Source organism: Accipiter gentilis, chromosome 1, assembly GCF_929443795.1.
Source record: "Accipiter gentilis chromosome 1, bAccGen1.1, whole genome shotgun sequence".
Taxonomy (NCBI): Eukaryota; Metazoa; Chordata; class Aves; order Accipitriformes; family Accipitridae; genus Astur; species Astur gentilis.
This window is the reverse complement of record NC_064880.1, coordinates 29,526,650-29,550,445: the sequence shown is the minus strand read 5'-3', so window position 1 is coordinate 29,550,445 and position 23,796 is coordinate 29,526,650. Positions and strand designations below refer to the sequence as shown.

Below are 23,796 nucleotides of genomic sequence, written 5' to 3'. Positions count from 1 at the left end.
TATTCATAAAATTTGAGATTTTTTTGGTATACTGTCTCTAATGCAGCTGAGTTGGAGTGTAACAGATCCTACATTGCAGTATCACTTAACTCAAGATTATCAAGGTGGTTTAATTCAAAATGAGATTATCTGTTTGAGGAGTTATTCCATGAGAACTGTTCTCACTGGTCATATCTGTGGATGAGATTAGTGTGCCTTATCTAATAGTGAGTTGGTGACAGAGTAAGGCTGGAACCAATTTATCTAGCTTGCAGACCACACTGATCATCAGTTAATCCTGATGGAGAGAAGCTAACACTTTACTATCTTTTCCTCTAAACAGATTTTGTCAAGACATGATTTACCTTGTTTTTACAATGAACTAGAATTTTGGGAGAACCTCAAGATATGTCTTGAATTGCCCATATAAAGTGGTTTTTTGTCTTTTGAGAATTCATCCCAATGAATACCCTTTTTAATCCAGAATTATCTGGTACTAAAATTATTTCACCTAGGCTTTTGTATTAAATAATTTGTCTTGTTATTGATTTTTTTTTTTCCCCTCCAAATTAGATGACTAGAGTGTTCCTGCAAATATGGGTATTCAAATGTAGAAAATGGCATCATCCTGGATTTAGGTAACTTGGGTAGGAGGAGGTAAACATTCCATTCTGATCTGATAATATCGATTGACTTCAAGGAGTGGACTTCCTTGAGAAACAGTGGCTAGTGTTGATTCTGCTGCATTTTCTTGTGCTACTGAAGTAGAAAATGCCATGTGTCTAGGGACTTTTTCTAGGGAATACCTATTAGGTTTAGAGATAGCACAAAAATTTTGCCTTCCCTTCCTGATCTACTGTAGTGCAGGAATATCTAAAATAGTAAAGGTTTTGGCAACAAGATTGCTGTCAGTTTGAAACAATCCTAGTTGGAAATATCTACTGCTTCTGTAGTCAGCAACAAGCATCACTGCTTCTTGAGATGTTGTATCACCAAGGGATGTTGTATACCAATTCCAATTCTTCCAGCTCTGCAGGAGAAAAAGAACGTGGGGAAATGAGAGAAATGCTAAGTAATACTGATGCAGAGATTCCAGGTTGGTAACCAATCTGGAGATCTTATGTCAGGGCTCAGTCCCCTGGTGTATATATGAGCAACTGCTACTTCAGAGAAAATCCCAGCTGGGATGAGATGTAGGAGTAGAGAAAGGAGCAAGTTTAATGACCCTGAGACTGATATTGCAGGTGTTACTGGGACCAAGATACTCAAATCCATCTTATGCTTATTTCATCTGTGAATTGCTCCCTGTAAAAAAAAACAAAAAAACAACCAAACAAACCCAAACAAAAAATAAACAAACAAAACCCCCAAACATCAGCATACAGAACGCACCAGACTAACACTTCATTCTTTTATTGAACAGAGTAGTTGTTTAACTGATACCACTTCAGAGAATAGGGACAAAGTTTTTGTGGTTTACAGTCCTCCATGTAATTTGGGACTGTTCACTTACAGATGAATGCTCTAGGTATTGTTTGTCTAGTAGTTCATGCTGTAGCTAGTTCTTCCAATGCCTCTTAAAGGGAACTGTAAGGTGTTACCTGAGCATTACAGCCAAAAGATGGCAGAATAGATGAAATGATTCATACGAGATGAAATACAAGTGGTTCTAGAACAACAAGGGACTGTAAATAGCATCTTAATAGACCTTTTTTATTCCTGTCCTTGGAGTTTATCAGTGTAGTAACAATATTTATTTTTATTATGCTAGCTATGCTGTTTTTGTAGGACTAATGGCTAAGACAGATCCTTTGCCTGGGGAGGTATATTCTGTTTCACAGTCATTTTCATAGTGTTCCCTTGTTGGGAGTGGTAGGATGCAATATCCTTTTCAGAAATACTAATTTGGATGTTTCCGGGGATCACTGTACAGATATGAGCTCATTGGCTGGAGGACTGAGCCACCCCAAGATACCTGGTCTCCTTGCTGGTTTTTGGATCATCCTGATACCCTTGGTTAACTTCTAGTACAGATAATCTATTCAGTTAAGGGAATAATAAAAGGAATAGCAACTAACTGGGATTTTTTTCAGCATAACTGTTGCACATAAAGGATGAATTTGAATCTCTTGACTATTAATGTAATTTCATATAACCTTGCTTGGTGCTTAAGTAACAAATTACCACAAGCAGAGTGGAGACTGGAAGAGATGAATGCCACTGGAAAGGGAAATGCTTCAAAAAAATAATTGTTGGTCAGTATACATATTAAGAATATGTTCTAAATCATAAAATTTTACCCTTTCTAACTGTGGAAAAAGTTAATAAACTTTATGCAACTTTATATTCATCTCCATTCTGTCTGAAACCTGCGTAGTAGTTGTAGTTCACTGGAGCTAAATAATAAATAAAGGTATGCAGAAAATAAATAAGGCTCTTACTTTTTGGACCCATTGTGAAGATATCACTCTTGACTGTTACTCCTGAAACAAAGCCATATCTTCCCATTTCCACTGGGATATGCTCCCTGCCACAAGTTTAGAAGTTATTTTCTTTCCATAGTGTTTTTCCCAGCATAGAGATTTTCTGTGGCACACTGCTGATATGACTGATTTTTGAGAGCAGTGACATTTATGGTCGTTATAGTAATCTTCCTGCTTTCAACAGGAATAGTTGATAAAATACAAATGTCTCCTTACTGTTCAAAGCATTTAGGACCTGTTCTTTCTTCAGAATAGGTAGACAGCTGTTATGTCTATCCTGCTTTTTAACAGGAGAAAAAGGTGACAGATAATTTGTTATTTCAGTGGGCTTGTGAATGTGTGCCCTGTCAAGGAAAAACTTGATTGTTTTGGGAGTAAATTTTTAAAAGATGTTTTTTCCTAATCCTTCCTCTTGGTTGCAACAACACTTACTAACCAGAGCACATGCTGTGTATTTGAAAAGTAAAAACTCATTGTTTGTATTCTATCACATAGGCTGTGACATAATGCAAAGTTTTCTCTCTTTGCAGTTTAAAGGATTTGATCCCAACATACTGTGTGTGGCTACCTTGCTCTTTGAGGGTGATAGAGAGAAGGTTCTTCAGCATGAAAAGCAAGTCTATGATATTGCCACCAAGTTTGGGTATGCTTTTCAAAGAACTTCTTCATATGAAGATGGGAGTTAACTGTTAAAGAAAAAATAGGATTACCATATTTTTATAGTGACTACTGTATGGATATGTTCTCAATTTACTAGTTTGAAATTGCAATAATTAATTAGCTATTGAATGTTCCCTTTGATAAATACAGCTTGTACTAACTCTTAATAGGTAACTTTACTGAAAAACTTCAGCTGTCTGTGTATTGCAGAAAAATAAGTACTTGACTAAATATAGAATTGATGTTATTAAAATGGGAACTAGCCCTTGCAATTACTTATAGACATAGAAGCTGCTTGTTTTGCAATACTAGACCCTATGTTTTAACTCCAGAATGGGAAGACAATCATAAGGGTAATAGTAAATCTTTGCAGACTTAGTGTGAGCATATAAATATAAGAAGCTTGTTTAAAAGAGGAGCTTATGTTTAGTTAAAGGAATGCAGTGAATTTTTATCCCACAGACTTTTCCATTCTTACAAAGGAACAGAAAACATTCATTGGAGTGGCAGGCTGAGTAATATCAGGTAGTTTCTGTCCTTCTGCTTTGATTAACTGTAATTGAAAACCATCACTAAAAGTATGATTTGTCAAGAATATACTTTCTTCTGAAAGTTATTGCTAGTATTAGTCTCACCTATTCAAATATACGCAAGTATTTTTTTATCCATTTCAAGGCTATCCTTTCTGAAATTTATTTTCATTGTGTTTTCATTCTACCACTTATAATAGCTTATAAAAGTGATATTTCTTGTGAGCAGCTTGCTAACATTCATTGATAAGAATATCATTGCTCTTGATCTTAAAGACTATTTTAGTTATTTTAATGGTATATGCAAGAAAAGGCTTCAACTGTGAATCCTTTTGTATTTTGGTGTTTCAAGATGGTGTATTGGTAAGGGGGGGAAACTTGTCTATTAGAAGATGGTGCTGTCTGTGCAGCTCAGTTAAGGCTATTAGTTAAGGGTTTAATAGTTTAACCTGGTCTAAAATGCTTAACTGTTTAATGATCTAAAATGCTTTAAGTCTATCCTTCTTCAGGATGTCTGATTTCCACCCCCTGCCCCCCCACTCAGATTTAGGGGAGCTTCTAGGAAGACTGATTACAGATACATAGCACTTTCTTGTTCTCAGAAACCAATAGTTAAAACAGACTTTCATAATGCTCCTTACTTGATTAGCGAGTGAAAGCAAGCCTGCCTTTTGCTTTAGTGTTGCGTCTGGTTTTTATCCATTCACATCACTTATGCTTTTGGGATCTTAAGTCAGTAGTCTTGCTCTCATGACCTGTAAGCATACAAGTGCACAAATCCAACATGCTTAAAAAGTGTTACATATATTCCTGTAAATGAACATCAAGGATATACTATGTCTAGTTCTGTTTCCCCTGCTCTCTTTTTTTTTTGAAGACTTTTGTTATTTTGAAGACTGATGTTTGAAGACTGTTATTTTAAGATGACATCAAATGTTTTGTTATTATTCATCTTCAGATTATGGAATGAAAAGAGAAATGCAAAGAGTTAACGGTCTGGTCTGAAGTAACGTCTCATCTCTAGTGAAGAAGAGACCCTACTATTTGCAACTCTTGTAACACAGCTTAGAGACAGCTAAACTTGCACCTATGTTTGATAATCAAAGTATTAATTTTCTAATTCTTTTTAGAAACTGACTACTTTGCTGTAAAGTTAATTAAATTATTGTTAATTGCAGTGGCTTGGCAGCAGGAGAAGATAATGGACAGAGAGGGTATATGTTGACATTTGTCATCGCTTACATTCGGGTAGGTCATCTTTTGTCTGCCTGCTGAAACTTCTGTTAATAGAACAAAACTTAGAAGTGTCTTTTTGAAGATGCTTTCTCTGAAATCTAAATGTAGGTCGCCTTGGGTGATATCTCAAGCTTCTCCCAGAGGTTGTATCTCTTCCATTTTTGATTAGTGTTTACTTATGGAACTTCATCTGCAAAACACCATAAAAACATTAATTTGTTTTTGTTAAGAAAGCAGTTTCTAATAAAGGGTAGAGAAAATTAGACTGAAGAATCCACTAGCAGTTGCTAAATAAACCAGATCAGACTTATAAATACAGGTTGAATGTAATCGGGGGCTGGGAGAGTACTTTACTCATGCTCACTCAGCTCTTGTTCTTTGGACATCTGCTTATGGCTGTGGTTCAAATCAGAATTCCAGGACAAATGGACCTTTAGTCTGAACTGCTGCAGCTGTTCTTATGAATCTTGCTGTTTAAGAGGTTGTTTTTCAGAATAGTATGCATATCCTGAGTGCTGGATTTTATCTGGCTTTTATAATCAGGGGCGAATCACTGAATTTCCTTTTATTTCAGCAGGCTATATGGAAAATGGGCAAAATGTTTGTCTCTATTCTACTTAGGAATTACATTCAAAGTAAATATTTCTACTGGGTATTGTATTGGTTAGCACAGTGGAGCTCTTGGCTTGATGTTAGTGATACAAATATTTGATTAGTGTAGGCATGCTGACAGTCTGACAAGTTGTCTTGCTATAGCCATGACATCAAAGACACAGATGATAAACATTTTGAAGAGCTACTCTTATTTCCATAAATATAAACTAATGTCACTGGGATAGATGGGTGTTTTTGCTAAATAGACTTTCTGTTTTTCTGGTACAAACTAACTGAAGTTGCTCAACTGTTAGCTATGTAGCATACACTGAAATCCCAGATGTTGATGCTGAATGTTACTGATAATTTCCTTTCTCTATTTATTAGGACCTGGGCCTGGATTACTATGTAATAGGAGAATCATTTGAGACATCTGTTCCTTGGGATAGGTAAACTGATTATTCTTTAGAATTGCTTAAAACTTGTACTTGATTTCATTGAAACTATTCCTAACTCATGTGTGCTCATGGGGAAACTTAATTTAATTTAGGCCTTATGTGTATTAGAGGCTCCCTGATGTGCCTCAAGTGTTGCACCTGTGTGTTTTTGCTAAAGCTGCTAGTAAATTACATACCAGGGTTTTGTAAATGCGATGTATGCAAGCATTCAGCAATATTTCTACTTGGGTTAGCTTACTGTAACAAATTCATGACTTGAAATTGCCCAGTTTAGGAAGCTGGACAATGGTGACAGTAACTGTATCGTGTGATGAGCAGCCATGTGTGTGGGATCAGCAGTGTATTTCAAACTGAAAAGTTTGTAATGAATATAAAAAAGAATTAATATATTTAAGGGATTTGTTTTCCCCCAGTGATGTAGGGAAACAAAAACTGAAAAGGTAACTTTTGCCCAAGATTAAGATCTTTTTCCTAGGCTTATTTTATCTGTTAACTATGGTTGAGAAACACTTGACCACAACAGAGTTTTATATATGAAATCACTTTGGATGCTTCTGTCCATTTGGTAAGCCAGAAACCTCTTAAGCAGGATCGAAGGAGATTTGAATCAAAGTTTTACAGCATTTAATGCAAACCGGAAGGTGTGCAAAGTGTGGTGACTTAAGCTGGCAAGCCTGTATCCTTGCTAATGAATTTAGTGGCAGTGGTTAAGTTCCAGCCTCGGCTTTGAAAGTTGGTATAGTATCTTAAATGGGTGGCAGAAATTTGAGGACAATTTTAAAGCAAAATTACCCTTTATTTTACTTCACCTTTATAGATTTTGAAGTATGCTAACTGCTTAGTCACCAGTTTTTGACTCTCCCTCATTTTAGGAGAGAATGAATTTTTGTCGAAGAATTTAAGAAAATATTTTAAATTGTCCTCACCAAAGCAAATGCTTTCAAAACGTTTTTCTACTTTGACTCGTAAGAACTATGTAATTTTCCATAAATTATTCAGTTACCTTGTTCCTGACAGGTTGCAGATAATTGAATAAAATATTTAGCTGTACTTGCTTATTCACTAAATGGATAAATTTCTCTTGTTTATTACTTCTGTCAATCTACAAAGTAGTTTTAAATCTGTATAAAATGTCTTAATCTGAGTTTTACAGTATAGTATTACAGACTTCTGTAGGAGAACATATAACTGAAGAAATGGTCATTTGAAAAACAGTGATTTCTTTCCGTTGTTGTAGCACTTTGGATGCGCCTGTGTCTGCCCTAGAAGAAAAAAAAAACACAAACCAAGTATGGCTTATAACAAAGTTTAATGGCTCATTGCCGTATTAAACTGTCACATTTCAAGCTGGCAAACTAGCGCACAGCTTGAGTATCTCCATTTTTGGCCTTGCAACATGCCAAAGGTGTATGGTATTAGTGGAGTATACAAGGCCTTAGAATTCTGAAGCTTTCTACTGTGAGCTGTATTTGTCAACTACTTTGCCAAAAATTTGAGGCTGTTTTGCTGAGAAAGTAAGTCAAAACATACAGAAGTAGGTAACCTCCATTTTCTGTTGAACACTTTTGACTCCCATTCCTTATGGAAAAGAGCTTTCATTATGTCCTCTGCTTCAGAGTAAACTTGCTATTCAGAAGTAGTACAGTAAAAGCAATACTAGTGATGAAGTCTTGATGAGGACTAGTTTTAGAACAAAATCTAAGCTAGTTAAAACTGGTTCTAGAAGGCATCTTCTGTTCTTAAATTATATTTCTTTAAAAAGATTACCAAAGCTGAAGTTGTGTTTTTTAGGAAGTTGTATAAAATCATACACTAAGATTTTGTGTATTAACATGTCTGTTACAGGGTTTTGGACCTTTGTAGGAATGTAAAGGAAAGGATAGTAAGAGAATGCAAAGAAAAGGGTGTTCAGTTTGCTCCTCTTTCTACTTGCAGGTAAGCCATGCAACAACCTAAATACTATTCTTTCTTGAATCTTTGATTAGTAAGAGAACTAAGGAAGAGGTAATTAAACTTACTAGCTAGTAGGTAAAGTGCATCTGTTAATGATATTACAAACACTAGTAATCTTGACCTTCCTCTTTAACCTGCAAGGGGATTACGTGTAAGAGTGGGTAATTTGGGGGATTAGTAGCACTTGATTAGTCTTGACATTGACTCTTGCTCATATGCATGAGAGTCAAGTGTAATGACTTGAGCCTCAGTTCTCAAAATCATAGCATTGAGTAACTCATGAAGTAGGAGCAAGAAGGATACAAAACTGTTTAAAAAAAAAAAATGCTACCCTTTTAAATAAGGTAAGTAACCTTATAAATTGTGTAGTGTCACATAGTGGCTAGCTTAATACCATAAAGCTTTGTTTGTAATGCAGTTCTCTTCAACAGGGTGACACAGACTTATGATGCAGGTGCATGTGTCTACTTCTACTTTGCCTTTAACTACAGAGGAATTAGTGATCCTATTCATGTCTATGAACAAATTGAGGTAATGTATATAAGAGCAATAGTTGAGGGGGAGAAGCTGATGTCCCATAATATATGCTGAACCCATTGGCCAAGCTAAGTGAATTTTGCAGGGAAGATCTCAAAAGTCTGTTCATAAAGCTTTGATCGTTAGCAGCTAGGGAAAGAGGTGTGTGCTAATAGTGCACCAAGTAGATGAAAGATTACTAGGTGACTATTTCAGACATCAGTAAATGAATACTTATGACTAAAGTATAGGAAAGCTTGAACTGGAGTTTTTTCTTGGTTGGCAGAAACTATCAACCATAAAACCCAAATCCATAAGAAGCAAGACTTCCTTAGTTCCATTTTTTGCAAAGCTACTTCTTTCACTTAATACGCAATTAGTCTTTAAAATACATGTTAAACTATCAAGTTCATACTTATTAGTAGTGCTGCATAATGAATGTGAGGATGTCTTCTGTGCTATTTCAGAGATTTAACTGCTGTGATTATTTCTGTTTAGGCCTAGATAAGCGCTGGTCTAAGTCTGCTGTGTTAGACCAGTTGTAAGCTGCTCAGTGTTTAACCAAAAAGCTCTGGAATAACTCTACTTTAACACTTTGGCTGGTGAAACAATATACTTACCTAGTTAGGGGAAACCAAAATCCTTGTTACCTTAAAGATGTAATACTTAAGACATAGAAGGACTATGGCCAAACTACTTTTCATTCTACCTTTTGATTCATATGCTCAAACTTCAGCACTAGAAAATTGCTAATAGGACTGTGGAGAAATTGTCTATATTTGTAACTAGGTTGTCATTCTTCTCACGCTTATTTAGAAATTTCTCTTGAACTTGTCAAGTGGATGCAAAGTTTTACCTACAAGTTCTGAGGCTTCTGGGCTGTTGAATCTAGGGCATTGGAGAATGTAATACTTGACTGCTTATTTAATGAAACTTTATTAATACTTAAATATTACCATTTATTGGAATTAGTAGTGTGATCACCTGGATGCATGTCTTCTGTTGTAGGTGACTAAAATTAACCTAACAAAGTGAGTTTGCCAACCAAGTATGTGTACTCTGTGGTAGACTGAAAAAAATACCCAACTGCATAGGTCTGGTTATATACATTATTCCTAAAAAAGTGCACTTTTCTGAAAAAAACATTTAGAGCTTGTGCTTAGGAAAGCTTTCTTTGTTATGCCTTCTAAGCTGTCTGACTATTTGTAATCAGAGCTGGATGAGAAAGAAGATTCTAGAGCTTGAAAGTGTTCATATATTAACATAAAAATCTAAATTTTGTTTTCTGCCACAAACTTCACCTGTGAAAGGGTTGTCAGTTTTAAAGTACCTCACTTCCTTGACCAGGATCTTGGAGATCTGGGTCTAAACTCTGGTCTGAATAAGGATCTTGAATTGCTCTGAGGAGCCTGTTTTCAAAGTTTTTTATTGCAATTTCCTTTTCAGTAGGCACTTAATGATCTTCCAGATGAGCATCCCAGCCACTAGACTACTTTAGTTTCAGCAAGGGTGAAGTGCTCCAGAATATTCCATTCTGAAATAATAGATTTGTTGTAGCAGATGCCATTTGAAATGTCTTGGCTTTAATAATGTTTGTTTGGAAAATCCCCACTTATATTTATCTGTAGACTTGAACTAAAATGTTTACCTGTATTGTGAACCATAATTACTTCTGAAACTTTGTATGATAGCAAAACATTTCACTAAAACCAAAAATCTTGTGTATTCGCTGTTGAGTAAATGCCTTGTATTTCCAATTTAGAGGGCTGCTAGAGAAGAAATACTTGCCAATGGAGGAAGTTTGTCACATCACCATGGAGGTAATGTTCTCAGTCTAATATTATTATCTTTGATACTGCTAAATATTCATGAGTACATAAAATAGTTTGTAATAGAACTTTGAAAAATATTTCACAGGCAGGAAATGAAATTGCTGGGGGGAGGATCTCCTGGCATTCTTTCTAAAAACTTCTCACCCCTTTCCTAGACTTTCAGGGGAAGTGTCCCTAGACCTTGTTTGCTTGATGTCAAGTCGTACAATGTGGCGTATTTGAGCACCAGCTTCAAATCTTTGATAGGAGGTTTACAGGCTGTCTGAGAACCTGAAGATGTAGTTATCGGTTTGTCTTAAGCAACTTCTACTGAACCTTGTGCAGAGGTATATTCAGTTACATAGACCTCAAATGGGAGTTTAACAGTTTTAAGACAGTTTAGTGTCCCTTGTGGCTAAGTGAATGCTGTTAGCACTAATTCCAGAGCACTTAGTGAAGGTATCTGTGTAAGATCTAGTGACTTTAAGGTGGGCTGTGTTGCACTCTACCATTTGTTGCGTAATTGATGTTACATAAGTATTGATATTACTGGCTTGATGTCTGCCAACTTCTGATCATTCAGTTTCCTCTCTTGGAGTTTGGGAATTACTTGTCCTGAGTGACTAGCTTCTTTGCAAGTTATTTTGTGCTTTAATATTAAGAACCAATGTAATGTATAAGTGATAGTTCATGTACCTGATGCTTTACATATGCTTTTCCCACATATTCAGATATTCTAACTTGATTGCATGTGTCCTATATAATGCTGTAAACTCAGATGTCAGGAAGACTTGTTGTGAAGTCAGTTTGATTTGTGCAGCTAGGTTCTTGAAACTGGTTAACTTAATGTGTTTCTTCTCTGTACTCTCTTGGGGTATTGTCTGGCCACAAAAATAAGAGCAAAAGAGGAAGTCTAATGGTTTAAAACTAGATAAAAAAATTTTGTAGTTCTAAAAGCTCTGTGTGGGGAAAAATGGCAGGCCGGGACCTGTGCTTTAAAACATGTTGGTGACTTCCTGGACTTGAAACTTTTAGCTAGGGCTATTTTCAGGCATCTAGCTTTGTGATAGAAACTGAAATGGACTCTGCTTTAGCAATATCAGGATATTGAAAGATGTGTAGGTGATGATAACATGAGTGAAAACAGTTCTAGTATTTTTTGTATAATATGCTCTTATTGTCCTCTGATTAAATCTTTAATATAGTAGTATAGTGGACCAGTCAATTCTTGCACATGGGATGTGGAATTACCCCCTTGATGTACTATTGTGCTCTCCCCTGCTGTGGCAGCTGTATTTTACTGTGACTAGCATTTCATCCATTAACTTGCATGCAGCTGGAGGTTGTCACATGTTTGGATGTATTTGCCCTCACCATATGAAACCTTGCTTACAGCATATGTTGAACAAGAAAAGAAAAATTGTGTAGTATTTTCAATCCCTTGCGCACTTGAACTTTCTGACTCCACAGATATGGAAAACTTGGTTTCTGTTAGATTTCTTATGCTCCTGTTGTATGCATGATTGCCTCTTATACTGATAAATATTTTCTGCTTTGAGTGTTTTTGTCTGGCAGTTCATTGTGTACGATATTCAAGATTCATTTTTTCCAGTGCTTAGTAGATGTGCTGCTGAGAATTAGCCTAATAGTATCAGTTTTATTTATTGACCTTCAGGCCTTGTCACTCTTAGCACTGCTAAGACTGGTCTATCGTGTGGGGTGGAAGAAAATACTGGTGCAATTTCTTTTAGTATTTGTCTTGTAATTGTGATTAATAACAGTTGTTTTCACTATCTGGAAACGGACAGGCTGGTTTGTCTGCCTACAATCACACTTTGATAAATGGAGCTATTTTAACTCTGGTTTTGTGTATCAAAGAAAACAGATGTAGTCTGGGACTTGAGGCTATAGGAAATACAAAGCCTGCTTAAGTCAATCTTCATATACTCCTTGAGTGAAGGAGTGGTCATATATGATACTTTGAGATGTGGAAAGCTCTAAATTACTCTATATCTGGGGAAGTATTAACTGCAGGTAGACATATAGCTATAATCTACAGTGAGACCTGTAATCATGACACTTTTAATTTTATGAAGAGTAACTTCAGAAAGACATCAGTTTGGAATCTATTTTAATCTCAATATCTCTTCTTTCCTCCCCTGTCTTCAGGCTAACGAAAAATATTGTAACTTTTAGGCAGACTCAATAAAGGTAGCAATACTGTGAGAAGATCTCTCCTGATGACTTTTGAGACTTAAAACTTGTAAGAAGCATAACTTAATTTGTTAATGGATTACAGAAAAGATTACACCTTGCAATATGTAAGAACAACATTCCAAGAAAGAAATTGCAGAAGTGTATCAATACCAGCCTTGTACAGCAAGCATCTTATGGACACAAGAAGCTGTAGCAAAGGCAGACAAACATCTGTGTAATTAATTTATCCTTTCAATGTCACAGTTACTTGTATTTTGGGGTAGAATATCTGGATTTTTTTGTTTTTATAAATCTGGATATCATTTCTATGATACTGCAACTTAAATGACTTTGTCCTTTTAATCAAATTCTCTTCTTCTTGAAGTCTTTCTCACTCTTGACTTTCAAATATTTAAATCTAATTGGTAAGTGTCAGGAACAGTTTTCCTACTTTAATGTTAGTATTTAACACTTGATAATGTTTCTGGGTTATGTGAATCTTCTTCTGAATCTACATTTAGGAAGAACCTGAGGCATATGTGTTGCTATAAAAATACACCTGAAATACATAGCTGATCAGATAGGCACTTCTTAATCAAGGGGAATTCAGCCATTCTCCAGTGCATCAGAAATTGATCCTTATAGAGGAGTTTATCAAAAAATTTTTAATGATCCTGGCAGTCTTGTCTAAATGTGATAGGTCTGTTTCTCACTAAATTTGTTGTGAACAAACTGCTGAAAACCTGCTTAGTGGTTTTCAAGTAGTTTTTAATGTGTGACTTTGAAGTGGTTTCTTATGCCTTCTTTGTCCTTTTTAACTAATGCTATGACATGATCTGTGACTTAGTAAAAGTTTTTGAAAGGTATTCAGGAATTGGATATCCTAGTTGTAGGAAACAAAGACAAGGAATGCTATGTGAGATTTTACAGTCTTGATTATAGTTTTCACCTTGCCATGACTATGTCCTACACTTAGAAAGGGATAGTGCCCATCTTTGAACCCAGCTCTGATCCTTCAGCTTTTCAGGCCACTGAGTATCTTTAGATTTGAGTCATGTAAGTGAGGGTTGCTAGAGCCACAGTTAGCTTCTAGACACTTAGCATTTAAAAAGCAGCATTAGCAATGACAATTTTTTTGTAGATACACGTTTAAGTTTATTCTTCTAACCATTTAGGGCAAGCCCTAAAACCACCTGTATGATGTCACACCTTGCATTCTTGAATTCCTGTTTCATAAAATACATGCTTTTTTGTATACATAAAATAACATGTGCTGAGGAAGTATCAGTAGGTATGACTTGTATAAATACAATTATAACCCCTTGGGTTAAGCATCAGAAGGGAGCTGGCTGGATTTGGGCCTGATCCCTTCTGTATTAGCAAGCTAAGCACCCATGTAAGACTAAGGAGCAGTGTAAAAATTGATAATAGATTGTCTCACTTGCAGGGAATGTTCTAAAACTGGTTACTTAAGGAAACAATTATCAGCTTGTGGGTTTGAGGAAAATATCCCCATTTAGCCAGTTAACACAGAAGAACTAATTTTCTTCTACTTCTTAGATTGGCTAGAATAAAGGTTAACTAGGTAGCCCAGGCTCCACAGGTTTAGATATAGTATCAATTCCCTGGCAGTTTATGCAGGAAAACTAAAAAAGGAAGAAAAACCCCAACCCTAAAAAAAAAACCCACAACCAAAACCAACCCCCCACCCCCCAAACAAAACAAAACAAAAAACCCCAACACCCCCAATACCTTATTTGCATTCAGTTGCATGTTTGACACTGCAATTCACTGCAATTCTTCGGCATCATTAAGAGGCTGTGGATTAAGCTATACACTGCAGTAATTAACCCATACAACTGCAAAATTGGGAATTATAAAATTCCCTTATGGGGGGAGTTGAACACATTCTTTCTCCTATACACAGGAAAACTATCTTACCAGTTAAGCACCGGACGCTGATCATACCTTTATATTTAAACTAGAGGTTGCTCTGCTGATTAGAATGAGTTTGAACTGTGACATTTGTCAGACACAGAGTAACCTTATGTGAAATAATATATTAATGTAGTTGTATTTTCCTCTTTGGTCTGTTGAAAGTCTTAATAGACTAGAAGATATAATAACCTGTTAAGCAATTTCTAAGAGCAGAGAGGTGCTTTCTATAGAGACAACCAGCTTCAGGAAGAGCATGCAACAGCTGAAGAGCTCCATCTTTCTTATGACCTGTTACCACTGCTCCTTTTGCAAAGCTGTTGTTCTGTAATACCTACCTCTTGAAGTTGAAAGAGCTGGAGCAGAGGAAGTCTAGAGCCATATGCAGTGCCACTAGAGCCTGTTTCCACTGGGACCATACACTGCTATAAATCTGTTCTGCATGGGTGTAGAGTTATTACTGGGATCCATCAGCTACATTAACTTTCCTTATAAGACTGTTCATGTGTGCCCAAGTACTTCATATTCCAAAAGTGAGAAAACCAGTTGCTGCCTGCTGTTCGGTAGCTCCATCCTTAGCAGCCAGATTTTCGGCAGCCATGCAGATGCATTTTCAAAGATGAGCAAGTGTAGGCTTTATGAGCCAGGAGAACTGTACTCCCATTTTATCATCTCTGTGGCCAGCAGCTATGTGCTGTCCATTTAATGCACTTCACTTTGAAAACCCATACATATGGGAAACTGTTGTCACTTTTGCCAGAAGATCTAATGTCAGTGCATGTTTGCTTGGTTGTTTTTTTTCAAATGGTGGGTTCTACAGGAGCAGCATAGAGTATGGTTGCACTTCACCAAAGTGTATTTTATTTCCTAATACATTAAAAGGGTACTGGAAGCATGAAGAACTTTTCTAATGAAACCAGCTAAGGGCTGGACTAGCATGCATCAGAACTGGGAAAAAGTTACTTATGCAGCTCACGTGTTTTTTGTACATGGACTATAATGATGATAAAAATTGAAAATACTGGGGAAAAAAAAAATAAATAAATTGGTGTTGGACTGTCTTTGGGAGTTGCTGCTGAACAAGCTTCTTGGCTTTCTGGTCTGAAGTAATTTGTGTGAAGTAGACTCTGCCATGCTAGAGTGTTTGTACTCCATGTAATAGGCCGGGCTTCAGATGGAAGACTTTTGGTTTCCTAGCAGTGAATGTTTTAAGGCATTAGGCTGCTTGGCACACCTCAGGAATGGGGCACTTGCCACCTGTAAAACTTGAAAACTAATTTTGTCATACTTCATCTTGGATAAAAAGATGCAAGATTAGGTTATCTTCAGAGGAAAAGATGTAAGAAGGAAGGGCTGTATTTGTTTCCAGTTGGGACAACAATGACTGTGTGTGTAATGGTGTGTATAGGTGAGTTGACAAGTAGTGACTTGTTAAGCTACTACAAATTGATTGTACAACATTATGCTGATTTGAGAACCTTATTAATAATGTAGCATGTAGAATCAGGTGAATTTGATCTCATTTTTTGATTGAGAGAAGTATACTGGGCTGAGAGCCTATATTAAGTGGTTGATGCTTGGATAAAATCTGGTTCTGTGTGCTCTCATGTCAATTCTAGATAAATGGCATCATCTAGGCCTAAAACTAAAAGGTCTGCTTTGTCTAGGCTAGAAACGGAAAGGCAGTTTTCTCTAGTCTGTGGTAAGATCAGGCTTAACTGAGATCTCTTATTGTTGGGGAAGTTAAGGCTTCCTTGAGCCCAAAGCTGTTCTTTGGCTAGGCTTAGAGTGGAGTTAAGCAAGTTTGCCGCTTGAAATTTTTACATTCATGGTGACATCTTTTACTATTATGTAATTTTCTTTTTCCTTTTCCCTTCTCATCCTTGAAGCTAATTGGATTGTCCTATGGAGGAGGAACAGAATACTCACAGGGCAGCACTAACCTGAAGTGAAACAAACATAAACATTGCTTTTTCTAAGTGGTGCTCATCTGCACAGAGCCTTTTCTTCACTTGGTCTATTTTCCATTTAATCAGATGGACCAGCTTAGAATTCTAAGAGAGATTGCTTCAATGCTTTTTAACTCTAATATGAAAATTTGAGTAGCTGAAAAATCCATGTCTGTCTTATTGACATGAACAGTAGGAGCAGGGGCTCAACCTACTGTTATCAAGGGGTTAAAATCTTTTCATTGGACATGTTTGTGAAGGACTACTGGTAACTGTAGTACAGCTTTTTTTCTTTCCAGTTCACTAATCAAATGTATGTTAGATTTATTATTGCAAAAGTATAAACCATAGAAAATTTGACAAGATAGATGTGTAAATTATCACTTTGACAGAACTAATGATGCACTCCAAGCACCTTCTGTTTTCCAGCACTTGGTGAGCGACTTCATTAAATATGCAACGACTGTTTGGTGCTGCTCAGACAGTAGTTCAGTTCCTTGTGGAATTGGATTATTACTGGAGGTGTAAAAGAGGCAGGCATGCTAGCTGTTGGGCATCCTGCTGTGATTCTAATGTGCTCCATCTTGTTGGAGCAGTTGTTTGCAGTCTTTTCAGGACAATTACATCCATAACCACAGGACACATTCACTGAAACTATATTACAGATAACAGTTGAGAATGGTAATGACTGTTCTTCAGCTGCTTGTGTAACAGCCAGTGTGAGTGACTTGAGGTGATGGTCAAGCCCCATCCATGATTCTTTTTTTTTGTAGCACTAGTATTAAATTTTCCCCAGGTAAAATTCAACTTACATCAACTTGCTCAGTCAAATTGTAGTGATGGTATATTTACAGATGGGGATTTTTCTTGAGCTGGGTTGCAACATACAACCACAGTTCCTACCACATGACATTCTTTTGTCCTTCAGTTATGATCTTTGCTCTTGACATACATGCTGCTAATAGTTGTTTTCTAGCAAACTGCAAATTTCATTCTTTCTCACATTATTTGCTTTTTCAGTTGGCATTGTGACTAGCTTATATTCCTTAAGGTATAAACAAATATACTCTGTTCTCCAGAGGTGTCCCTGTAATTCATTATTCTGATGACAGTTTGATGGTTACCCTGAGAACAGGGCACAAAAGATGGCTTAAATTTAGTTTCCGATACTCTTAAAGCATCTGTCTCTCAAACCTTTACTATATTGCATCATATTGACAAATGGATTGTGTTTCTGGCTGACAAGTTAAATGCTATAGTGTGTTTGATGAAAAAATGTCCTTTATTTTGAATGATTTGTTAAATCAGAGTTGATGACTTGGTTAATTAGTATGTGAACACTTGGCCATTTAACAGGACTATTGTGAGACTTTAGTGAAATGAGTTCTTAAATGGCTAGTGTTTTAGCTTTGCTTTGTATTTGGTGTATGTTGTGAATATCCATTTTTACACGGGAAACTAAGTTCTTGTGTAATCGTATGAGTAATTACCAGCCTGTGTAAAAGTTTTTTGAATGAAATAAGATATCTTGTTGATTTAAAACTAGGCTTTAAGCCTTCTCCTTAGAAGAGAATTTTTTCCTATTTAAACCAATACTGTTTTAAGTTTGCTTGATTATTGAGTTATGTTTTCACTTTAAAGCAGTCAAGAAGTGTGGGGTTCTGCTCTTTTAGTAATCTCCTACAATTTCCTACTTAAAATTGGTTTGGTGGCTTTTAAAAACTTATTACTGATTCCCTATTTTAATAGAACATGTGATTTCAGCCTAGGCTTCATCTAAATTTCATAGTTTCTAAAGAAAGTAGACAGTGTGGAACACAGTCTTCCTCTGGGAGTATGCTGAGCTTAATGAGCTTGATAGTCTGGTGGGCTCAATAAATCAAATAAAGCAAAACATTTCTCACTTTTGAATAAAAGCATTTATCACACAGTGTTTATTCATTCATGGTCACAAGATTGATTGGCTCCTAGAATCCTGCCATATATTGAAACAGTTTGTTTTTGTTTTTCCAGTAGGCAAATTGCGGAAGCGCTGGATGAAGGAGAGCATCTCTGATGTTGGCCTGGGAATGCTGAGATCTGTTAAAGAATATGTGGACCCCAATAACATCTTTGGAAACAAAAATCTTTTATAAAGCCCTGCACAACACGATGTACTAAAACTTCTTCAAAATTACTGTTGAAACTCCTCCACTTTCATTGTATTGATATCCCAGTAATCAAATATAACATAGACTAAACTTTAAAAACTAGTAACTTACATTGGTTTTTGCCACCCCCTTCCCCATCTCCCAAATAAAGTGTAAACATCACTGTTAATGTTTATGGATTCTTACTTACAATTCTCTTAAACTCTTAAACAACCCACTGGGCACAAAATGTATTACCAACTGGGAAATGCAAATTTGGGTTTCCAGGTTTGGTTAGGCAACACAGCTGACAGTATTTTCAATGCTGGATGCTGCCAGATGTTTTTTACTAAAGCATTCCCTGCAAGGAGAACAAAGACTGACAACAATGTTTTCTACAGAAGCAGCTGCTCAACCCAGCCTCTTGCTAAAGGAAAGCTGCGAAGAGGCAGATGAGAACACAAAGGAGTACTTCACTATACTGAAGGATTAAGTATGTAACAGACTCATAACCAGTAAATACTTAAACTACAAATGTAGGCTTTGGTCAGGAGACAATGGAAGTCAAACTACTTCTGAGAATTCAGTAGTCTCCCACTGTAGTACTATTAGAAAATCTTACACAATTGAGCTGTTCTGAGTTGTATTTGCATTGCTGGGATAATCTTAAATTAATTGTAGGTCAGTCACTATAAGTTTTGTACAATGGACATTTCTCACTGTATGTTGAAAACAAGTTTGTAACAAAACTTTGTGTTCATCTGTACTTCAGTCCCAGTGTGTATGGTTTTTGCTCCTGTTTTGCAGAGATGCAAAGTTATCTTTTTCAGTAAAAAAAAAAAGTTTTGGCTATTCAAATGAAACTGCCCAGCACTGTCTTTTGAAACAGTCTCAACAGTTTAATAAAACACTTAAGTGGACAACATACTGTGTCATCCTGAAAGTGAGATTTCCCATTTTAGTTTTGTACAGTTTCCTATGGCCTTTATGAATCATTTATTTACTTCACTAGCAGCCACAATTTTAATTGTCCATTGAACTTTAAGAAAATATTTTCTTGATCAGTATCATATGAGAGTAAGCATTTTTACATTGAAACTTGAATTGTAGTCAGTAAAACAAACTAAAAGTATTTGTCAATATTCATGATCCATTTTTAAGGTGGGTTCTTTTCTTAAAGCAAATTATCCAACTTTTTGATAATGTATATGATTGAGTAGGATAGAAAAAATACAGACTATCCTTTGAGGACTCTCTCTAGCCAACTGCTTCACAGCTCTTTAGTGTCAGTTTGGACACCTTTTGTATTGGTAGTCCCCTTAATGAGGAGAAAAAGATAAAATTACTTTGTTATTAAACTATTTTAGAATACTAATTAGCTCTCAGTTTTGGTAATATACCAAAAAGAGTATAAAATGCTTGAAAAATATTGCATATCAGGCAACTTTGAACTCATTTAAAGATTAATTTCAATTTAATAATTGATCAAAAAACATGAACACTCAAAACATCACTTTAAAATGCATGCTGTCAAGGTACTTGAGGAAAACTTTTTATGATCTGCAGGTCATAAAACAGAATGTTAATGTGATACTTCCAATGCAGCTAGATTTATTTTGAATGGTCTTTGTTTCACAAAACTTCAACATAAAAAATCTACTCTCTTGTATTTTTGGTTTTGGTCCCCGGAGTTCATATTTCAGCAGCAACCAAAACAATAGGTGTAGTCTGTTTTAGGAAACTTGAGTCTTCACACTGTGGTTAAGTGTTCCTTAAATACACAATGGTCTCTCAGTAAAGTGAATCTGTACATGTTTATGCAGGGGACTTCCTCATCTCACATGCTGCGTGATGGTGACTACATGGCCACAGCTGGCATCTTGCTGATGATTTGTATCACTCTGAAATAGAGACCTTTCTAGGAGTTGGTAAATATGAAGGGTGTTCATGTGCCTCAGTTAAAGTATGTCTAACTGTGAAGAATCAATTTTGAAGGAAGGTATGTGCAGCCTTTTTGTAGAATGACAGCACAAACAGAACTAAAACAAGTAGTCATTCCAGCTCAGTAATACCTGTTTCCTAAGGTGGTGACTTAAAGTACAACACAGCTCTACAACATCCTTCCCAATTCTTAGTTTTCTGACTAGTTTCATTGTCCCTTTTTTGTATTGAAATTACACAGGTAAGAACTCTTTATACTCTCTATGTCTAGCCTTTAAATAGCCACTGGCTTCTGAAGTGATTTAAAATGCAGTAAAGATTTTTACTGCATGCCAGTTGTCCTGTGGGAAGGTGAAATAACAGGCTATAAGGGTCCCAAAGCAATGTCAATGGATAGCTCTGAGGAAAAGATTAACTACAACTGTAATAGATATTTTTTCCTAATGGCCACCCTGTTGCTGTCTTCCTAAATATTTTCCTATCATACAGACTGGTCAGAGCTTGGTGAAACTGCCATTGAAACACATGTATTACTGACTGTCTTTAATTTCACATTTAATTTCCTAATGAAAATAGAGAAAAGTGTAATGCAAGTTCAGGAGACCTAGATACATGCAGGTCATTACCCATTTAAAAGAAATCTTCTCTTTGATAGTGAAGTCTTCTACTGCTCTTCCTCTGTATTCTCTACTTTCTTTTGAAAGACTTCACTTCCCATAGCTGCAGCCTGTTCAGAGATGGAGTTTGATCCATGCAGATCAGAAGTGTATCTTGGCATAACACATTACTCTTTCCTTTGATTGACTGTTTTGGCCATATGTAAGTTACAAGCAGTTTTAATTAAGGTTGTTGTGACTTCCAGTTACATAGCTTCTGCTCTTTTTGAAGGAGGAAAGGTGCAGAGTGAGTATGGCTTGACTGTGAAATATATTTACACTAAAGAGCCTTCTATAAAAGTTTTGAGGGGAAAGAAGAAAATCTGTTAGAAGTTGATCCAGGGTCTAAATCCTACACAGTTGAAGAAAAACATGTCTCTTCTTGACTTACAGTATATGGGTTGAGTTAGAGATGTCATCTTTGCCTTACAGCTGTGAACAAAGGCCAGGCCAAATAGTTCTTCCGTAGCAATGTTAATTAACTGAAACCAATTTCAAAGGCAGGGATACATTAGCACTGAAATCCAGAAAACACAAATTGCTTCTCAGTCTTGGAAATGTGTGTTTATCAAGGTTGTAATTTAACTTCCTGCAAATAAAGCCAAACGGTGTTTGTCATTTTAGTGTGAGATTAACTGTAAAACTTCAGTTGTAATGTTAAGAGATTATAGAACCTTATATTATTAATAAAAAGAAAATGGGCCTAAACCATTATGCGTTTTTGTGCTGAAACTAAACAAATATATTCTACAAACTTGTCATCTTTGGTTCATTTTAATTTGGTGGTGAATTCTTACCTAAGGAAAACCATTAGGAAGGGCATTGGCACTTGCAGAGAGAAATGAGATTGAATTTGTAATGTATGCTAATAGAAGCTCTGCTTTTGTGTTCCATGTAAAGCAAAATAGGAAAATGAGAGAATTTTAGGGAAGGAATGGCAAAACAACACCTGAACACCAGTCTACTCAGTTAAGAAATTTCACCACCTCACTATTCCCTGTTTGGGCAGTGAGGGGACCATGTTCAACTGCTCTTGGAAAGTTCTCTCAGTAAAATACAGGAGCATACCTTGTCTTACTTAGCTTCCCCATGCTTCAAAGGCCTGTTGTATTAAGCTACTGCAACAGGTATATAGTTTCCTGCTGCTGTGCGCATGTCTCACTTAAAACCTCCTTGTTATAGGTCCTGAAATCTGTTTGAAATCTCTATGTGCACGAATGTACTGCATGTGAGCAGAAGAGGTATTTCTCGGTTATCTGCATTGTTGCTATAAAGCCTTTATGCCCTTTAAGATAAAATGGCTGACATCACATCTCTCTTGAAAGAGCTGTTGAATTGTCTTATGTTAACACAGTTTCTTCAATGCGTATTATTCACAAACTGCAAAAGTCATAGTATGCAGGGGACAGAAGAACTAATGACATGGTTCAATCTGTAGAACTATAACAATTTCTCAGTAGGATCCAAATTTTTTTTGTGTGCTTGTTCACAGGAAGGAGAAAACTACCTGACAGTCAAGCATTTTATTTATGTTTCCCTTCTACTAACAGCATAAAAAATGGAGTATTTTTATTTAGATCCAGATAGTCTCAATTTGAAGGAGATCTTAGATGATGATATACTTGTCTCAGGATGACAGCCAGATCCCATCAGGGTTCTCTTTGTTTAAATAAGTAAGTTTTATAAAAAGTTGGACTTGAACTCGCAGCTGTGTAAATACTATAGGCTCACTGTTTATGGTTTTGTAGTCCCAACACTGACTCTGAATTCCACATTACCTTTAACATGAATTGATGTCTTTCCCTGGGCTCTTTATGGAGACCAGAATTGGTGGGTAGTTGCTTTGTTCATGTTCAGCTTTAGGGTCTGCTGTGGTGCTCAAAAGCAGAGGTGGTCAAAGATATTTTTCAAAAATGTTTGCCATACCATATTTGAAAAATACTAGTGCTGTCAGTTTGAAATTAAAAATTTGGTTTCACAGATACGTGGATTATCATATTTTAAATTGTGTTGTTACTTGCCATATTTACCAATATAAGTTGCAATAATGTGTACCTCTACTGAAATGCTGTGAAATGTTTCATTTATGAATTTGTTTTTGCATTTCAGAAAAACAAAGCATTGAACTTTTTATGGGAGACTTTATGAATGTTTCATTTCGATTCAGAATAAAGCTGAATTTGTTTCAATTGACTGTTCAGAAATTCCAGTATAACATTCCTGTTTGAGGAGCATTCGGCCTGTTTTGGTCTTCCTGGTAGTATGTAGTAGTCCATCCCCCACAAACAGGGACATAACAGCTTTTAAATTAATGTGGTTTTTGTAGTACTATAAAGTATCGTAGCAGCCTTATAAAGGATAAAATGGAAGTGTTGATTATAGCAATGAAGTTGTGTGTATGCAAAAAGATGATGGACAAAACCCAATGATGTGACTGTTATCATGTAAAGTTTAAGCTAATGCTTCTAGAACTTCAGATCAAATTAGGAAACAAGTGAAAAACGTTTTTGTTTAAAACCCACATTTTAAAATTAAACTATATTTTCGAATGATGAAGACAGTCAAATGATTGTCACAACTTTGCAGTTCACTATCACGTGGCTTGTCCTAGTGTGGCTGACCTCCCAAGATGCTTCTACAAAGCAAACCATAAAGTGGATGGTGTCAAGACAGGGCCTTGATAAAGCTACTCCTGCCTCGGGCTGCGGGAAGGGCTTGGCTCTGTTCCCACGAGTGACACCGGCACGCTGAGCATGCGGATATCTGGCGT

The 23,796-nt window shown here is 36.2% G+C and overlaps 1 protein-coding gene across 3 annotated transcripts in view; it reads left to right on the top strand.

The window, feature by feature from the left end:
* Window positions 1-23,148, top strand: part of AGPS (alkylglycerone phosphate synthase) — a 63,129-nt gene extending 39,981 nt beyond the window's left edge. Inside the window, exons 14-21 of one of the 3 annotated variants that reach the window (XR_007505768.1) lie at window positions 2,993-3,105; window positions 4,831-4,900; window positions 5,870-5,931; window positions 7,786-7,875; window positions 8,325-8,424; window positions 10,172-10,229; window positions 18,314-18,922; window positions 20,253-23,144. Coding sequence is in view for 2 of the 3 variants with exons in the window: in XM_049798071.1 (XP_049654028.1) it covers window positions 2,993-3,105; window positions 4,831-4,900; window positions 5,870-5,931; window positions 7,786-7,875; window positions 8,325-8,424; window positions 10,172-10,229; window positions 18,314-18,435 (615 nt within the window). In the remaining variant the exon portion in view is untranslated. Of the gene's footprint in view, window positions 1-2,992; window positions 3,106-4,830; window positions 4,901-5,869; window positions 5,932-7,785; window positions 7,876-8,324; window positions 8,425-10,171; window positions 10,230-18,313 lie in introns of all 3 variants that reach the window. The other 2 variants (XM_049798071.1, XM_049798062.1) reach the window with 2 other exon arrangements.
* The last annotated feature ends 648 nt before the right edge of the window (window positions 23,149-23,796 follow it).